The sequence below is a fragment of the Triturus cristatus genome, chromosome 5_2 (assembly GCF_964204655.1).
Source record: "Triturus cristatus chromosome 5_2, aTriCri1.1, whole genome shotgun sequence".
Classification (NCBI taxonomy): domain Eukaryota; kingdom Metazoa; phylum Chordata; class Amphibia; order Caudata; family Salamandridae; genus Triturus; species Triturus cristatus.
The window spans coordinates 513141757-513161971 of record NC_140588.1 but is presented as its reverse complement, the minus strand read 5'-3'; the positions used below and the strand labels follow the sequence as shown (position 1 = coordinate 513161971).

Genomic DNA, 20215 nt, shown 5'->3' with positions numbered 1-20215 from the left:
AGGACAAAAACGGCAAACCTGGTTCGGCCCCGTGGTATACCGCGGACCTCCGTCTACTTCGCAAAAACTGCAAAAAAGCCGAACGGCTGTGGAGGAGAAACTGGCAGCACGCCAACAAAGAAGCTTACCAGAACACAGTCAGGCTCTACAAAGAAGCCATCCGACTCGCCAAAGCCTCACACTATGACAAGCGGATACAAGAGTCGTCCAACTCAGCCAGGGAATCTTTCCTAATTGTAAAAGAGCTGCTCAAAGTACCCAACACTCCCTCCTCCATCACCCCTAGAGTCGACCGAAGTAATGAACTAGCTACTTACTTCAACGACAAAATCACCCGTATCCTGGCCTCCCTCCCACCCCCCGGCCCCCCCAGTCACATGGATAGCTGCTTATCCCTCGACCACGTCAAAAGCAATCTAAGCCCCACACTGCCAACATTCTGACCAGTAACTTGCTTAGAGGTAGAACGAACCTTGACGAAAATGAAAAGCGGATCACCTCTGGATCCAGCACCTATCAGGTTCCTTAAAACCGTAGCCTCAATCATCGTGCCTACGGTCACGGAACTTATCAACAGCTCGCTTGCCCAGGGATCTGTCCCGGACAGCTGGAAGAGTGCTGTGGTAAAAGCACTTAAAAAAAAAACCCCAGCTCGACCCAGCAGACATGTCAAACTATCGACCTATCTCACTCCTCCCTGGTATTAGCAAGGTAGCTGAGAAACTGGTCAACGGACAATTATCTCAGTTCTTTGAGACCAACAACGTACTTAGGCAATCCCAGACTGGATTCCGCCTGGGTCATGGCACAGACACCGCCCTTCTTGCAGTCATCGAGGAGGCAAGGCGCATACTGGATTCAGGAGGGTCGGTGGCAGTGATCCTCCTGGATCTGAGCGCAGCCTTCGATACAGTCAACCACCGTGTCCTTTTACATCGACTGGCGGAAGCAGGACTTACCGGGACGGCACTCAGTTGGATTGAATCCTTCCTCACAGGACGCACGTTCCAAGTGTGGGACAACAATCACCACTCGTCCACCCTTCCACTTACAAGCGGTGTCCCTCAGGGCTCTTCCCTGAGCCCGACGCTTTTTAATGCTTATATGGCCCCCCTTGAGGACGTAGTGACACCTTTTGACATAAAAATGGTAAGCTATGCCGACGACACTCAGCTGGTCGTCTCTTTAGCCCAACTGATCGACCACCCAGAAAACCTGACCAATTGTCTCATAGAAATCCACAATTGGATGAGTAACTCATCATTAAAACTTAATGGGTCAAAGACGGAGGTGATGCTCCTGGGGAAACAATGGACGACCATCCCCCCAGCACTCTGGCCCGACGTGTTCAGGGAAATTCCCCCCCGAAACGTGAAATCAAGACACTCGGGGTGTGGCTCGAACCAGAGCTGTCTATGAAGACACAAGCAGCTAAAACTTCGGGCACCTGCTTCGGGCTTATGCGCACGACCCGCAAGATTCTCCCCTTACTGCCACCCACTTCCAGGAAACTGCTTATCCAGGGACTGGTATTGTCTCGCCTAGACTACAGCAATTTAGTCTACCTGGGAGCCCCTGAGGCTACCCTGACGAAACTCCAGCGGACACAGAACGCTGCAGCACGCATGCTAGCCAACCTCCCCCCCAGAATGTCCGCCAAGCCGGCCCTCAAAGCTCTGCACTGGCTCCCTATGCGCCAAAGAGTGCAATTCAAAGCCATGTGCACGACGCATAAGCTGATCAACGGATCTGGCCCGGCAATCCTTAGCAACATGATCACCCCCTACACAGCACCCAGATCCCTACGATCCCAGAATGAGAACCTGGCCATCACTCCTAGATTCAAAAGGACTCGCACAGGAGGTCGACGATTTTCCGTTCAAGCAGCTGCTGGATGGAACGCTCTTCCTCGCTCCCTCAGACTGGAACCCAACTACATGGTATTCCGCAAAAAATTAAAAACTCACTTATTCCCGAAATAGAGTCCCTTAATAAGTGTCACTCCCCTCTCCCTCCCCCTCTACAGGATCACAATTGTTACAGCGCGGGGATGCCCTTGGGTCACCAGGCGCTTTAGAAATCGTTATTAAATTAAATTAAATCACGGCGTCGTGAGCAAACAAATCCAAACAGTTCTGGCTGACCGCGGTGTCGCGGGCCAGCTACAGTGTCGGAAAGACCTGCAAACAGTACCTTTTAGAAATGCAGGGTGTCGGCGATCTCTCGTGGAGCTTCCGAAAGCACGGTGTCGGTTCCAGAGTTCGGTGCAAGAGTCGTCTGGGCCCTCGAAGTCACACGCGTTGCAGATCGATCTCCTCTCTGTTTGAGTCGGGAGTGCTGGCGTCGGCAGGCGCCTGGTGCTACTGTACGAAGTGCAGCTGTGCAGCATGCGTGTCACCATGTCACAGTGCGAACAGCAGCTTGGTGGCAGCGTCAGATGGCATAGTCAGTGAGACCAGGGTCGTGCTGCGAGATGAATGCCGTGCTCGTCGCGGTGCTGGCAGGTCACGGTGCAAGCATCGTCGTCGTCATTGTTGAAGCGCTGTCGTCGGCTGACTAACTGGAATCGATGGCGCCGGCATCGGTAGGCCAAGGCTGCGGTGCGGGAGGAGGGCGGTGCGTCGTGTAACTTTACCCTCTAACCACGGTGCAAGCAACAGTGTAGATTTTGCCGTGTAGCGTCGTCGTCTGGGATTTCAAGGCGTCATCGTAAAACGAGGCGGTGCGAAGTGCAGGGCCCACACGTCGCAGTGCGAGCAGCAGCTCGGTGGCGGCGTCAGCATGCGGCGTCTGTGAGACCAGGGTCGCGGTGCGGCGTTGTGGCGGTGAACTCTGCGGTGCCTTCAGGACAGAGAGTCGTCAGTGGTGTCGTAGACGTCGTTGGGTTGCTTTTCTTCTGTTGCAGCACAAAACACACAGTCCCCAGTGCTGAGGGCAGAAGAGCTTGAAGTCTTTGTTGTTCCTGAGATTTCTTGAACAGGGGGCAAGCTCTACTTCAAGCCCTTGGAGAAACTCACAAAAGTAGATTGCAGAAAGTTCAGTTCAGGCCTTTCACTACCCAAGACAGAAGCGGCCACTCCAGGCCAACCCAGCAAAGCACACAGCAAAGTGGTAGTTCCTCCTCACAGCTTCTCCAGCTCTTCTTCTTAGCAGTCTTCTTGGTCCAAAAGAGTTCAAAAGTTCAGGGGTCTGGGCCTCAATATTTATATCCCAAAATCCTTTAATCTCTTAGGCAGAGAGGGTCTGTGCCCAGTCAGAACTAGTTCTGCCTTCTCTGGTGTGACTTCCTGGCAGGAGGTGGAGACGGCATGGTCAGAGGCAGACCAGGCCCTTTGAGGTGCAAGGAAATCTCCTCCCCCTTCCCCCATTGCAGCCCAGGTCTATTCAGACCTTTCCTCACCCACCTAGACTATCTGGAGCCACTCCTGCTCCCCAGCCTTCTGACATCCAAAACCCAGATAGGCATTCCACATTCCAGCAGAGGCACACAGGTTGACTGAGCAAGTAAATACCTATTTTCTAAAAGTGGCATTTTCAAACACAGAATGTAAAAATCACCTTCACTAAAAGATGCATCTTTAGATTCTGAGTTCAGGCATACTAAACTTTATTTTCCTACCTAATTCCCCGGGCCAGTTATATTTATAAGAAGGTTATAAACAAATTTCCCATTCTATCCTATGGGGAACAGGCAGCCTTGCAATAGGGAAAACCAAAATTGGCCGTAATTCACTATCAGTACATGCCACACACAACAGGGCATGTCCTACCTTTCACATACACTGCACACTGCCCACAGGGGTACCCTGGACCTACCTTAGGGATGGCTGACATGTAAGAAAAGGGAAGGTGAGGGACTGGCAAGTGTGTGCACCGGCCTAGTCGACATGGCAGTTACAAACTGGGTGCAGACTCTGCAATGGCGGGTCTGATGTACCTTTTCTGGGCTACTTATGTGGGTGGCACAATCAGTGCTGCAGGCCCACTGGTAGCATTTGATTTTCAGGCCCTGGCACATTCAGTGCACTTTACTAGGGACTAACAAGTAAACCAAATATCCAATCATGGAAACACCAATCCGTAACACAATTTACCACAGGAGCACTTGCACTTTACCACTGATCAACAGTGAGAAAAGTGCGCAGAAACACTATGCCGTCAAAACCGGGAGGTCAGAAAGCAAAAACTCAGGGGAAACAGGCCAAAAGATGCCAAGTCTAACAACTTGCAACACATGTTTCCTCCCATACCGTTTGTGGCTCCTCAGTGGGATGTTAATTTGGTCAGGAGGTACCTCATGTGCACCAACCTTCAAGCCAATACACAGCTTCTTGTCGCATTTTCTGACTCTCAAAATTCTCTTCCTGATTTCGACAAGCTGAAGTGATCGGGATACTGAGGCTCTTGGTGCAGCCTCCCTACATCACCTTTTTTTTCCAGACAAACTGGTTTTGAGGACCAGGTCTGGCGAGACATTTTGTGAGGGCTCCAAAAAGTGCTACCAGGCCAGCCTAGACCTACAGTGCATGTGCGCGGGCGCGCGCGTCGCGCTTTACCGCTATTACGTTCACTTTTGCTTTGATGTTTGATCGCGATCACTTTCGCGGCCGCATGGCCGCTTTGATGTTCTCCGTGAGGCTTCAATAGATTGCAGCAGTTAAAACAAGCATTGGCATAGCCAATAGGTCTCGCTTTTGGGACCTTATAAGTGTTTAGTTATGCAACTGTTGCATGGCTAAACACTTATAAGGTCCCAAAGGCGAGACCTATTGGCTATGCCAATGCTTGTTACATTGGGCTATCGATCACCCGGTCAACGTTCTTTGCTTTGCCTCACCCCACGAAAGGAGATTGGAGACTCCATTGGTTGAATCACAAGAGCTTTCAGCTTTTACATTCATTGCACTAAGGATGAATCTAGTGGAGGATCAGCTTTTTGGGACGTTCTTGAGAGCAAAGAATGGTGAAGTAATGCAGAAAAGGACTTTGTCTTAGTGGTTAGTCCTCTGCAATAAGATCTGCTACTCACTGAGTTAGCGTGCGGAGTGCCTGCTCTTGACATCTGACGGGCTGTGATGTGGGTGTCAGTGCATAGGTTCATGAAGCCCTGCTGCTTGATAGATAGGTTCAAAAGGAATGGCATTTCGTCCATTCGGTCCTACAGGACTTTTTGAACTGAGTACCCTTTACAGACCCTCCACCTTTGGGAGTCACTGCCTTGGTATTTATTCTAAGATGAGTAATGTGCGGTTAGAAGTATTCAACAGAAGGACCAGTTACTTACCCTCGGTAACGTTCTTTCTGGTGAATATCTAACTGCAGATTCTTCACTGCCTTTCCAACTCCCTTTTCTGTGGAGGAGCCTACTTTTTAGCCTCCTAGAAGGTCCCAACTTAGAGATCTGCACTCTGCTACCTGGAATTGTTTGTGCTCCGCGTCCCAGGGCGCGGATAGTGTCAAGCAAAGGGTGACACTTATTTGCGGCTCTGCCCTGCCACTTCTTTGTTGAACTGAGGCCAACGCAGAGCCGCATGATGCCACCTACTGGCTCGAAGGCGCACTGCTGTGAAAATGTCTGGTTCAAGTGTGGCACCTGTGCAATATTCTGAAGATGAGGAATAAAAAATTAGCTAGCATTCGCGCCAAGAATTTTCAATTCTATTAAGGACACGGAGGCGAGGATTATGCTTCTCTTTCTTATATTTGCTACTCACAGCAGCCAATGAACAACGTTTTGTATGCAAATAAAACTACATTTCCCATGATGCTCGTCCATACATCACATCCTGTATAGCCCCATCAGAGCCACAGTGTCCTGTTTCTCCTCCTCTTTCTTTGCTCGAACCTTAATAATCAATAACATTAATACTTTAGTCCAAAATAAGGAATATGAGTCCAATAATCATCCTCCAACGTGGCAGAACCATATCCAAACTGGAATTTAACGTCTTCTAAACCAGAAGAACACCTGCTCCGTCTTCTTTTCCCAGAACCTGAAAGGAATGAGACGGGGAAAACCAGTAACTTCCGCTTACACAGAATATCAAGTACATGCGGGTGGGTAATTATTACCAATATTGTAATAAACCGGGTGGGATAATCCTCGCCTCCGTGTCCTTAATAGAATTGACAATTCTTGGCGCGAATGCTAGCTAATTTTTTATTCTATTACAGGACCGGAGGCTTCGGATTATGCTAGTTTAACGCTTATCCAACTCAACTACAGTCATATCACCCACCGGTTAAATAATAAACTGTTTAAATATAGAGTGAGTAATCAATCAGTATATCTTGAAATATCCCGTACTATAGGAATCAGCAAAACACTATTGAGAGATATGGTCCCACAAACAGACTGTCTCAAACATTTGGTTATGGATATCGTATCCTGGCATAACTGCCATCCACCACCGGCTATAATAGCCGTAGACATATGTAAAGGTTCTATAATGTAATCCACAGTTATAGCACAACAATTATATCACAACCTCAGGAGTAACACCAAGTAAACTCCCTTGTAAACCTAGAGGCATGGAAAACACACGTAATTTGCATCATTTGGAAACATAATGTGAACAGGCCTTGACCAGATGTAATTCTGACATTAAGTATAATGAAACTTCCTGGAGTAGATACCGTACCTGTAACACCGTGGGCCTGTCTCGTCGTTGGAACACCGAAAGGTAAAGGGTCTTGTAACACAGCCTGACGATAGGCTATTCCTTGCCGACATATTTTGTTAGCCACTGTTTCAAAGAAGAAAATCGAGAGAACCTCCCACAGAGGATTATCCTGATCTGGGTTTTTATGCTACTCATTGTCTTTAAACTTGCCTGTATCTAAAATGACCTGCATAAATGGCCAAATGGCCGCTGCAAAGCGAACGTCGCGCAAAGCCGAATTACAGTACCTGCTGAAATATACACAAAGTAGGAAACTCAGCCCTCACGGAGATAACACGACGGGTACATACCAACAACACGATCTTCCGACGCCTAAAAAATATTGTAGTTGCGCGGAAGGGCCCAGGGATGCTAAATGAACACCCGACAGCGGGTCCGAAAAGTGTAGATCGTAACAAAAAACAATGTTTTTAAAATACATATATACCACCTAGGGAAACTGAATGTACAGGCCTGACATGTTCCGAACCCTGATCCTGTGCCACCAAAAGGCGCCTGACTAACCTTTGAGTTAGTTCCTTGGTATATCATAAAGGACCACTGCCCCCAATTCACAATGCGCACCTCTGCATGAAATGGAGTGTTGTAAGGGGTCACGGAAAACTCCGAGTCGGACGCCGCCAACTCGAGGAGTACTGAAAAAACAAAATGGAGACTTCCCTACAAGAGTTGTAAAGATCGCTTCCGCTAAGCAATGCAATTTTGCGTCACATTCCCCGAAATGTGGATGGAATGGAGGAAAAAACATAGTTCAGTTCCACCGACAGCCGTGAGACAAGGCATACAGCCTTTACCCCCTGGATTTTATCTCCAGCCGAACGTCTGTGATGAATCCTTCCTGCCACTAAAGGTCTGCGGAACAAGAACCCAGAAGAGGCTTACAAGCAGTGAATATCCTTCGGGTGAAGCTGCCACCTACCACCATCTGGAGATACCAGAATTACCAGTCCGCCACTGCGCGCTGTTGCTACGGATTCTATTCCGTAACGACTTAAATCTGATACTTCCGGCAGAACGCCAAAAGTCCGTGACCAAATCCGCCAGGAACATGACCTCGTACCCTTTGTCTTGCCGATGGCTCTCACAACCGAGATATTACATGATGTGAGAAGTACGTGTCAAAAAAACCTATGTGGAAAAAAGGACTCAAAAAACTGGAGGGCAGGAAAAACAGTTTGACAGACTATGCTAAACGCCTTACTACTTCGGCAACTGCCCGAAATGCGAAGAGAATGGCCGAAAAGGCCATCACAAATCGTAACCCCGAGGGCAAATTGGAATCCGACGAGGAAAACTGACCTCGGGAAAGATGAGAGGCTAAAGTCTATGTCAGTGCTAGGATAAACCCACATATATATATCTATATGTATATACACATACATACACCTATACACACAGATACATATACATACACACCTGCATATACATCCCGTTAAACCTGAATGGGAAGACTCCCTATTCCCGTGAGGGAGCAATCACCTAAATAGAAAGCTGGGGAGATTATACAATTCCTCCTGAAGTTCGTCATTGGAGCAGCCGCCAAGGACGGGAAGGAAAAACTGGCGACCACGCGATGCTCTCCCGAAAGCCATACAGTAGAAAAGTGTGTGGAACATGGTGGGAAAGCAATTGCTAAAACAGAGTCCCTAAACGGTTCACAAGGGCCAGCCCCGCGAAAGACCCACTGAAGTCCAGAGCGTGTGACCAAAGGTCAACTATGTCTACATATCATAGACGCGACCCGTAACAAAGCTGTCCCAGATGGGTTCCGTCGCCAAGGCTCAGCGCAGTCAGGACATCAAGTTGTCCATCGCTGCTTGCGTCCGGCCCTGACCCGGAGGTTGTCCTGGCAACCTGGCAGCTCCGGGAAACCCTTTCTGAGATTTCCTGTACAACTAGCAAGTAAAGAAGGATTCTTCCACCGTAACCAGTGTATCCGGCCGCAGTTCTCGAGCTATAACTATTGCGCCCCTGATCTAAGTCCCGTCGAGCGCGCGCGGATGCCCTAATATCTGTCATGTCGAATGATATAGAAAAGAAACATGCCCAAGGAAAAGTGACTCAAGAATGATGGGCGTCAATCAAGCTTTGCGTCCCCGAGCTAGGGGCTGGTACATCTGGGGCCCGGCTGACCTACTCAAGGGCGTGTAGAACCTGAGCGTCAACATAATTATTTCGGGAGCCTTGCGCGATCCGTTCGACTAGATCACATCCTCCTTATATATCTCACCCATGCGTTGTCATAGGGTGTCCGTATTCAATATAGTAGTGCCAAGTTCAGCGTAACGGAGGAGTAGAGGGGGAGCCAGCCCTGTGCACACAAAGTGAAAATAATAATGTATCGGCTCCTCGGCAAAGCTGTAGTCAAATTATTCCAGCCCCATGGGCGTCCGTGTCATAGTGAATTATCAGGAGCGTGTGCGCACTCCAAGGGCCAGCCGATTGTTACAGCCTGGAAGGCGTACAAAGAAGTCTGCCCATGTAAGGCACGAGGCTCTATGAACCTGTGAAGCAAAACAGGGACGCGTGCGATGTGCGTAAACCAAATTGCCCAAATGTAGCCCAATTGGGTTACGCACACCGGAGCGTTGTGACTCCATAACCGCACTCGGCTACTAGGGAAAACCTTTGGCGGAGAAAGCGCGAAATCGCGCAACGATCAGAGCAACCCTATGGAAATGACAGGAGTAATGTTAAATCAGAAAACCATAATCATTGAAACCTAACCTTTGAGTAATAATCTAGACCTAATCACTGTCCCACAGTGACTCATTTTGAATGCTGCAACAGCGCCGTATCTCAGCTCTTGAGGGACCGTTATAATTCTGTGTTCAGCCGTACCAAGTCCTTCGCATGAGGATCAACAGAGGCCCAATCAGTTACGTCGCAGGCATCATCAGTGCTCCATCTCCACTCCAGCGGGAGCGACCTTGATCTGAACCCCGGGGGACAGTGCAGTATTAAGACTGAGCATGCATCAGCGAAAAACTACGCCTAAATTGTAATAAGAGTTCCATTTTAATATAAAATAAATCTAGTCCTGCGAAAAAACACAACCCAGAAACCCTGGGTGCGAACCCCGAACCTCTGGGGTTGGAGGCAAGAGCCGTGCCCCTAGGCCACATAGACTTGCTGCAAGCCTTAAGCGCGAGGGGAACCTGAATGGAAGCCGCCAAGAGCAGCGCGGCACCTACAGGTCAGCGGGAGCACCATTAAGCCCGATCAGGCCGCCCACAGTAAAGATTCCCCGCTCCTGGCGGGGAACGCGCAACACTCGCTTTTAAATAGGAAATGGTTCATAGGAAATGGCGGCGCGAAATGAACAGAATAAACGGGAATTGAACCCGTAACCTTGAGAGTACTAGTCTCAAACCTTAATCATTCGGCCACAGTGACTCCGCCATGCGCGTGAAACAGCGCGGTACTCAGCGGCCAGCAAGGAGTGAATCGAAGGCCGTACAGGCCGTCAGTGCAACTATTCAAGCTCTGCTCCAAGCGGGAGCGCATTACCCCAATCGGGAAACTCTAAAGGGGCCTGCAAGCCATCGGGGGTGTCGGTAAGCTGATAACAATAGCGCCCGCGAGCGCGAAATCGAGCAATACATGGCACCGTGAAACAGAAGACAAATTGCCCCCAGCACAAAAACACAGACGTTTAAACACAATTATTCCATCTAGCGCGATATAAGCGCAAACAACTGCAACATCATCAAAGATAATTCAACAGTCAAATAAGACATAATGCACAACATAACGTTCTGAGCACTTAACTGTCTGCGTGAGCAGCAAAGAAAGAGGAGGAGAAACAGGACACTGTGGCTCTTATGGGCCTATACAGGATGTGATGTATGGACGAGCATCATGGGAAATGTAGTTTTATTTGCATACTAAACGTTGTTCATTGACTGCTGTGAGTAACAAATATAAGAAAGAGAAGCATAATCCGAAGCCTCCGGTCCTGTAATAGAATCTGCAATTAGATAGAGTATTTACTAGAAAGAGCATTACTCGGGGTAAGTAACTTTTTCATTTTAAAGAGGTCATTAAAGACACCACGCTGACCCTTGCTTTCACATACACAGTACACTCACACAAAGACAAACATGCCCCAGTGAAACAAAGCAAATAAGGACTAAAGTAACACTGTGAAAACTATATCAAAAGCTAATTGAAAGTAAAGAATACCGCAATATAGTCGGGTTCATCTTTGGGTTCGGCCCGTATGGAGTTTACTATTTGAAAATAAGATTGCTGATTAACTAGTGAATGCGACCCGTTATTCGAAAAAAAATTGTTTCTGGAATATTATTGCGGCGTTGTTCTGCCGTTTTGGACAGCACCGCCCCAGAAGCGCCAATATATCCAGCGAAGACGAGCCAATTGTGAGATATATACATGTATGTGTATGTGTATGTATATGTATGTATGTGTGTGTGTGTGTGTGTATATATATATATATATATATGTGTGTGTGTGTGTATATATATATATATATATATATATATATATATATATATATATATATATATATTTTTTTTTTTTAACCCACTCTAGTAAATCAAAGAAAAATAAATTAAGGGACAGGTTTCATTCATAAATGTTTTTGATCATGTTCCTTGGGCACTGCTTTCCTCTTTATACATTTTAGGAATGAAACCTTTTTAGTAAGAACCACACTGAGAGGGCACATTTTTTGGTCCGTTTACAACATTGTGAGTAATTGCGTCCAACTTTCAGTACATTAATCGCTGCTCTGGCAGAAAATGTATGGTGTGCTTTTTAATTGGTTTACTTAATTCATCCTACAAAATATACGTACTGCGCATAACATCTTTGTTTGACCACGCATGATCATAAAAAAATTAATGCCTGCCTAAAATTGTTCTAACTACTCCACTAAATAAATTTTAACATCAAAAGGTGGTTGGTGGATCTGTTAAAAGGCTGCTCCTTGTTTGCTTAAGGTATAACATCTCTGTCCTATATTTCGTTCTCTTTTCAGAGTGTATCCAAATCTCCATTTCCTATCTCTCCGGATGCTATTAATGGAAACGAAGCTCAGGTATGTTAAACTCTAAAAACAGTTGTTGTTTATCTCAATGATGTGATGACACTGTGACCAAGCGACTATGCATAAGTTGCTCCAGACACTCTTCCCTCTTTTCTTTCCTTTATTCTGCTGTCTCATTTCCTAGATGTCTTAAATCTCTTCTCTTTTGGAGTATGTGAAATCTTTTTTCCATCTTTCAGCATGTTTGAAATCTTGCCTGCACTTTCCCAGACATCTTGAGTTTTTTTCTACCAATTCCTCCTTTTTTATAGCCTCCTCTTTCCACAAGCCTGAGGCCTCTCCTCTCACTTTATGAATATCTCAAGTCTTCCTCAAACATTGAAGTTTCTTCCCCAATCCAGCGCACCTTCTTTTTTCTCTCCTGGTTCACTTAACTGATGTACTCCCACTTTCTTTTCTTACTTTATTTATGTTCACAGTGTGTCATGATTTCAAGCCTTGTTTTTATTAACATATTTCAAGCCCTTTTTCATATTAAAATAGTCTGATTGAACATGATTTCTGAGAGATGCTTGTTCCAGATTCTAGTTGCTGTCTGCTAATACCATTTTCCGTGTAGTATGTCAGAAAATTTGTCACAGTAACAAATAAGACTTGGATTTTGTCACGCAAGTTTTGTGCTGAGCTATTTATATTTAGTTTTGAATTACGATACATTGTAGTAATACTTAATGTATCAAACATCTAACTGTTTGTTCTCCCTGCTTTAACAAATTAATTATTTAATTGTGAGGAAATCTCAGATATTCTGCTACAGCGGGACGTTGACCCTAGCTGTCCTGCCATCCAACAGCAAAATGTTCAGATTAACAGACTTAATTTCGATTTCACGGCTATATGGGTCACACATAATCGATTACGTTCAGTCAGGGACATACTCGTATTTCAGCTGTTTCAGCCTTTATTTGCTGGCATTCAAAAAGCGCTATGTTCTCTGGGCGATACAGTCCCACATTTTATTCTGGGGTATGTCCCTCCTCATGAACAGGATTCCCTACTTGTCTTTACCTTTTCTGATGTGTATAGTAAAAGGGAGGATCCATGCAGGGTAAATGCTGTCTGGTGTGAGGGGAATGATCACCTGTGTCTCACATGGATCCACCAAACATTTCTGTGAGCACTTGATGCTTGATTAGGAACTTGATGGCTCAATATCCAGCTGTGAACCTAAACTGAGGAAGAAACCACCCTCATGTACTTTGAGTTAGGGCCACACCAAACGTGGTAACCCGCGCTCTGTCGCCCACTTACATTATTGCAGGAGTTTGTAAGATGCAAGTTCTTTGGGCTCCTTTCCAATTTTAGCCCCTTTGTAGATAGTAGAAATGGTGCAGGTTCAGGAGAGGTTTTGAATTTTTTTCATATGTTAATTTCTTGGTCCTACAGGAAACTCTCTTTTTTTCCTGGACCCATACCCAATGGTAGAGCCCCTTAGGCTGCACCGGTGTCCCACCTCCCATTTGTGTGATCATGGTCCCAAAATTGATGGCTTCCTCAGGCATAGACTCTGACACACTGAATTGAATGAACCTAAACACTTGTACTTCATACATGAACATGACCACTCCTATTGAAGACATTCTCCCAACTGGACACCTGTACACACTAACAGTCACTCCACACTCAGTACTTGCATGCACACAAAAAATTAAACAAAGATGAAATTGCGGGAGGGATTTGGGAGAGCGCGTGGACCAAACACTCTCCCCAATGAAAAGGAATGTTTGCTTGAAGTACTAAAAAATTTCCACATACACATAAGCATGACTCTGGTGTAGATCAAAAGGCAGAGTGATCAATTCAGCACTCCATTTTGGCTGTCAATTACGGAGGAATAAGTTAATGCCACCAGTGTCTCCCAGGCTGTGCAATAATAGATCTGAAAGCAGAGGACTCGGAAGCTCGGAAAGGCAAACAATATTCATTCTTTACATGAAAAGAGGCGAAAACAGAGGGTTGAGGCAAAGAGTACCGCACCTGACAATGTAGCTCAATAGTTGGGTGATGGTGCTTGACAACCAGAAAGTGCACCCCTCTACACTTCCTATTGGGACCAAGTCCCAATGAACATGATGAAAGAATGGAATCAGCACCCATCAAATCACATACATTATTTCTCAGTTAGATTAAACACAAGTTACCAACCTCTCCAAGCCGCAACAGACGTTGAGAAATATTAAAAGTTTTGTTCTTAGAAATAAGCATACCATTGGATTCTTAGATATGGCAGATTAGTAATAACTAGAGCCCTGAAGAAGGCTCCTCAGAGACCAAACGCGTTGGCTAAATGGTGTAATGGATTTTATGAAAATTAGATTCAAATGATTTTGTCTATCTTTCAATAAAAAGTACTTTTTGTAAAGAACAACTTGGAATAGACATGTTTCTTTGAAGTCGTCGAGTACAACTTGTGTTTAATCTAATTGAGAAATAATGTATGTGATTTAATCGGTGCTGATTCCATTCTTTTTTTTATATTCATTCTTTACCACTGTCAAACCAACTTGATCAGGAGTCCGTTTTTCTGCAAAAATAACAGTCTAGCAATGTTCTAAGATATTCCTCTTTCAGCAGAGGCAAACATATGCAGACTCCTAATATTTGCAGCTCTCCTTATGTTTTTCCAAAGTTTCTATTTGGGTTTCCTACATTGAGATGGTTCACTGAAGCACCCATATGAATCCCCAGCATCTCTCCAACCTCCCTACATATAGTGGAACTTAAACCTTCCTTGCTTTGTATCTGTTCTTCCAAACTAAACCTTGACACCATTTGAGGCCTCTTCTGATCATTCTAGTCTCCATTTTATCCAAATAGTTCCCCATGGTACTAATCTATTTCTCAATATGGTCCAGCATCATTTCAGTGTTCTCGAAGGTAGCCATCATCTCTTTCTGCTCCTTATTAGAGTCTCTAAGTTGCCACTTCAAAGTCTTTCCCCACCGCAAACTACCTCCCCTTTGCCTGAAGGTGAAAAGTCTTCTTTGTTTTTTCTCAGTCATCTTTGATACCTATAGTGTAATGCTCCACTGTCACACTGAGGTCAAGCCGGGTAGTAAGCCTAGGCAAGGATGCACATCGCCATGCATGTATCGCCCCTGCTCTCTGCTCAACCCCTAGCATGCTATGTGGGTAGCACATTACCTTCTGTGCAGGTTCACTGTTGAACTGTGTCCAGAGAAAAAATCTCCTTCATGTCTGTCCTTTTGCCTAGGGCCAGAAGCCCCCCTTGCTCTGTGCCTCCCTCTCACAGAGTAGTGCAGGGCTTCAGGAGCCACCTGTCATGCAATTATCATGTTGAACCTGCTTTTCTAGACGAGGGAAACTTTGCATGCCTCATTCGATGTGCTGCCCAAGATCGGATTTACCATCAGGTTAATCTGCCTCTCCATTATTTCTAACTTCAATTTTCTGAAAGGTTACAGCTCTCCTCCAATAACTCAATGTTTTGAAAAATGTGTGGACATGAGGAGCCCGTAGAAGTGATGCTAAGTCACTTAGTGTCAGACTGAACCCCTACAGTTTAATTTGTTTTCTGTGGCCCACTAGGCTGACATCTCATAGTGACATAATTACTTAAACTTTACCCATGGGAACTGTAACAGCAGATGTATTCTTAATGAAAGCAACAAATTATTAGCATAGCAGTTGATGGACATATTGTGCAAAGGCATAGGATTCATGACTGTCTTTGACTACCTTCTTGAGACTGAATGGTTATTTTCCTTTTCATAGTTTGAAGTTATGGCTTCCTTACTGCCTCTCATATTCTGCATCTTTCCTTCCTTCTAGACATGTGTTTATAAAAGTAAAGATCTTTTATCTTATAGACTCTTGTACTAAAGCCACAGCCCACTTTCAGCTTTTACCAAACCTAAAACTCGCTTTTTAATACATAGAAGTCACCCCTAGGGTGGGCCCTAAACGACCAATACAGCAGGGTGCATTGTATTTGAAAAGCTGGCCATGTACTTTTAACTTTTACGTATCCTGGTAGTGGAAAACTCCTAAATTTATTTTTTTACTACTGTTGAGGCCTACCTCTCCCATAGGATAACATTGGGTTTCCTTATTACTTTTAATGAATGATAACGTTTGTTTGGTAGCAGGTAGAAATGTCATGTTTGGTGTCGAAGCTTCTGGAGGCCCGGCAGTCCACTCCGCGCTATTCAAGGTCCCGGTCAAGGGGAAGGTCGCGGAGCCATCACCATTCGTAATCAAAGTCTTCTCACTCCACGGGTAAGTCGAAGCACAAGAAGAAGGTGGAGAAATATCATCGCTCTTTGCCTTCTCCCCATCTGTCGGCCGACACGACGCATGACCCGGAGCAGCGTGGCTCTCCGGCTCCTTCCTCGGAGCCTGCTGGGACGGCTCTGCGCTTCCCTCCCATAGCCGGAGCGTCCCCTGCCCAGCTACGCCAATTTTACCAAGCGCTGCACAGCATCTTTGGGCAGCCCGACTCAGCAGGCCTTCCTTCGGGCCCACGGACTTGGCTGGTGGCCCTAGGCCTATGATGCCGGCGGTGCCGGCCCCGGCACCGCAGGGCTCCAATGGATCCAGGCCTGAATCCGGATAGGCGCCAGTCGACCTCATGGTACCATCCCCTGTGCTGATTCTAGTGACGACGCCCCCATCTGGCGTCTATCCCAGCCTCACCGCTGATGTGGGCACGGTGCTGGACTGACGTCGACCGACGTCGGTACAGGTGCCGGAGGGTCCTGTTTTCCCACTGTTCATTCCGCCCTGAGTGGCTGCCAGAGGAGGGCGAGGAGGACAGGGAGGGGTCTTTGACTCGCTAGCAGACCAACTTGAGAAACCGGACTGGAGAGAGGAGTTGGGTGATGCCAGTGGTCTGAATACCTCCCCATACCTTGGTATGCTCTCTCCCTCCACCGTGGCTAAGGAGGAGGGAGCCTCCTATGCTGTGGTGTTGTGCCTTGAGCTTCCCTTTTTTATGTTTATTTATTATTTTTTGTTATTTTTTTTTATTCGGGACACAAAAGAAATACAGCTGAGACTTAGATTCTCCATACTTATAATACAGTGGATAAGTATCTATATAAAGTATAGAAAAATCCATTAACAAAATAGACCATATACTGATATGAAACCAATAACAATATGAAATCTGAATACAGGCAATAAAATATATATAAGGGCAGCCTTTTATAACGATCATAGCCATACAATTCATTCTGGCCGGATAAGTGGGGAAATCCAGTTTGTAAACAAACCCCAGATCTTATTCCCTTTTATCCTGCCCTTTTTTCCTCTCCGTTCGTAAAGCGCTTTCTCTAAATTATAAATATGTAAAAAGCGGCTTTTCCACTGTTGAAAAGTCAGAGGTTGCGAATCCAACCAGGCAGAGGCAATACACAGTCTTAAAACTGCCATTGCAATAAAGATCAACGCTTCTCCCTTCTTCCCTATTAATTCGCTGATCCCAAATAGCATAAGATGTGGTGAAAGGGGGACCTCCTCTTTTAAAACAAGCTGAAGAAATCCAGAAATTTCTTTGCCAAGTGGCTCAATGCAGGGACATGTGGAAAAAATGTTTATTATATCTGCCGCCTGTGCCTTACACATAAAGCAATGAATTCCTTCCCATTTCGCAATTTTAGTAGGCGTGATATACAAGTCAAACAGGGTCTTAAAATGTTGAGATTTCAAGTTAGCTGCACACAGCAAATAAATCGTTCACAAATTATATCAAAGGAAGCTACATGATCCCCTTCCAGAAAATCGGCCCTCCGATAAAAGCCACTCCTAAACCATCTTGCCAAGCACGCATCTTGTAGGGCAGTAGGAAGCTGGGCATTCGCAATCAACGGGGTATATCTATTATATCTGCCCATTCCCAATTTTTTCCTTATACCAGCCCAATTACGAAAGGCAGCTATTAGAACCTTAAATCGTTTTTTTTTTAAAGTAGCTAGGCTCATAGAATTTTAAAAGACATCCATTAGCCCGAGTATCGATCAAGATTTCAAATATTGAGGGAACGTAACTAGGATCTTTCCTCTCCCTACCCTTAACTCCTAGGAGAGATCCATAATATTGCAGAACAGCAGCTATATAATATAGTTTAAAATGTGGAAGTCCCCATCACCCTCTCTCCCTTGGGAGGGAAAGGAATGCATTAGCTCTCCTTGTTCTGCCGTACTACCAAATAAATCTCGCTACTTCCCTCTCTATTAGATGAAACCAAAAATTATGTATTTCGAGGGGAATTGTGCGAAAAATGTACAACAGCTTTGGGAGTACAATCATTTTAATGATATTGCATCTCCCCATTATTGACAGCTTCAGATTGTCCCAGCGCTGGAGATCATTTTTAATTTTCCCCATGATAGGAGCCATATTTAACTAGACTATATTCTCAACCTTGCTGTGATACAGATCCCTAAATAGACTGCTTTCTCAACAATTCGAGCATCTGAGGCTATAGCAAATCTATTTATCAGGATCTGAGTTTTAGTTTTATTCAACAAATAGCCCGAGTGTATCCCAAAATCTTCTGCTAAATTTTCGACGGCTCACATTGCTCTATCGGGATCAGAGGTAATTACAGCCACATCATCAGCATAGGCAAGGATCTTGGTGTCCCAGCCGTGCAGACTCACCGGAATGATGCAAGATGAGGCCTCTAGCTGTCTAAGGAAAGGGTCTATATATAATGCAAACAGTAAAGGGGAGGACGGGCAGCCCTGTCTGGTCCCCCTTTTGATTAAAAAGGGCACTGAATCCTCACCCATTATTCTTAAACGTGCAGTGGGATTTATATACAAAACCCGTAATCCATTAATAAATGAGACACCAAGGCTGTTAAGCTCCAAAACCTTCCATAGATAGTCCCATGCCATCAGGTCAAATGCCTTCTCAGCATCCAAGAAGGCAGCCCCTATAGGCTTGGAGAGGACTTCAGTAGCATCAAAGAGTGTAATTAGGCTTCTGACATGATCTTCCGTCCCCCTACCCTGTATAAATCCATGTTGCCAAATTGAAACCAATTGATGCATCACCGAGTTCATCCGAGTGGCTAAGATCTTCGAATATAGTTTAGCATCGCTGTTAAGCAAAGTAATTGGCCTGTATGAGCCCAGACTGATAGGATCTTTACCCCTTTTAAAAAAAAAAAAAAAAACAATATTAGCTGTGCCCCAGGAGCTGGGTGGTAAAGCACCCTCCCTAACCGCCTTAAATACCCAAAGCAGGGCCTGGCATATCTCTGTAGAAAAAAACGTATAAAACTCCATAGGAATACAATTTGTGCTGGTAGCCTTACCTGCAGGTATAGATTGGATTGTACAAAATAGCTCCTCTTGTGATATTGCCAGCCCCAGTTGTATACCCTCCTCCTATGATATTCTTCCGCTCGGGCGGAATACTGAAAGATCCTCCTCTAAAAAAGTATCAGGAGAAGCGGTACTGTATAAATCCTCATAAAACTCTCTAAAAGCCTCCCTAATATCCCCTGGGTCTGTAACAGCCTCCCCCCTCATGTTCTTAACTCGTTCAATATGACCTGAAGCGACCTGTTGTCTAGCCCTGATTGCCAATAAGCGGCCGACATTTTCACTAAATTCATAGCAGTCTTGCCTTTTGGCTTGGTATTTCCCTGCTGTCTTTTCAACATTGAAATCAGATAAACAAGACTTGATTACCGAAATAGAAAGCCTTGAGCTTCCTACGGTGGCTGTCAGGACCAACCTCCTTACTGAGGTGCTTCAGCCGGGAGCAGCCTCTTCGGGGAGCCCTTGCTGCCTTTTAATGATGCTCTCACTGACATCCTTCTGGGCACTTGGTCCAAGCCCAGCACAGGGGCTCCTGTGAACAGGATGATAGCCCGAAGCTATCGCCTGGTCCCGGACGTCCCACTTTTCCTCTCTCAACACCCTACCCCGGAGAGCTTGGTGGTCCAAGCCGCATCCCTCAAAGGCTCATTCCCTACTGCTCCCCCTGTTAGGGAATCCAAGAAGCTGGACCATCTTGGGGGAAGATGTTTTCTTCTGCCAGCTTAGGACTGTGGTTGGTGAACAACCCATCTCTCTCTCTCTCTCTCACTCACTCACTCACTCACTCACTCACTCACTCACTCACTCACTCACTCACTCACTCACTCACTCACTCACTCACTCACTCACTCACTCACTCACTCACTCACTCACTCACTCACTCACTCACTCACTCACTCACTCACTCACTCACTCACTCACTCACTCCCCCACACAGTTGACCAAGTGCTGCCGCAGTGCCCAGAGGATGCCTGTGCCATGCTCAACCGCGCTGTTGGTGAGAGTCGAAACACAGCAAAGATCACCATCCGGTGTGGGCTGGATACCGCCGACTCGCTGGGTAGAGCAGTTTCCACGTCAATGGCCCTGAGGTGCCACGCCTGGCTGAGAATGTCTGGCTTCTCTGAGGATGTCTAATCTACCCTTTTGGACATGCCCTTTCATGG

At 45.9% G+C, this 20215-nt stretch overlaps 1 protein-coding gene across 4 annotated transcripts in view; it reads left to right on the top strand.

Annotated features, from left to right (window-relative positions):
• GOLGA4 (golgin A4) overlaps nt 1-20215 on the top strand; it is an 840043-nt gene that overhangs the window by 205501 nt on the left and 614327 nt on the right. For all 4 annotated transcript variants that reach the window (XM_085607536.1, XM_085607535.1, XM_085607534.1 and 1 more), the window contains one exon: nt 11686-11745. In XM_085607536.1, the coding sequence (XP_085463662.1) occupies nt 11686-11745 (60 nt within the window). The remainder of the gene's footprint in view (nt 1-11685; nt 11746-20215) is intronic.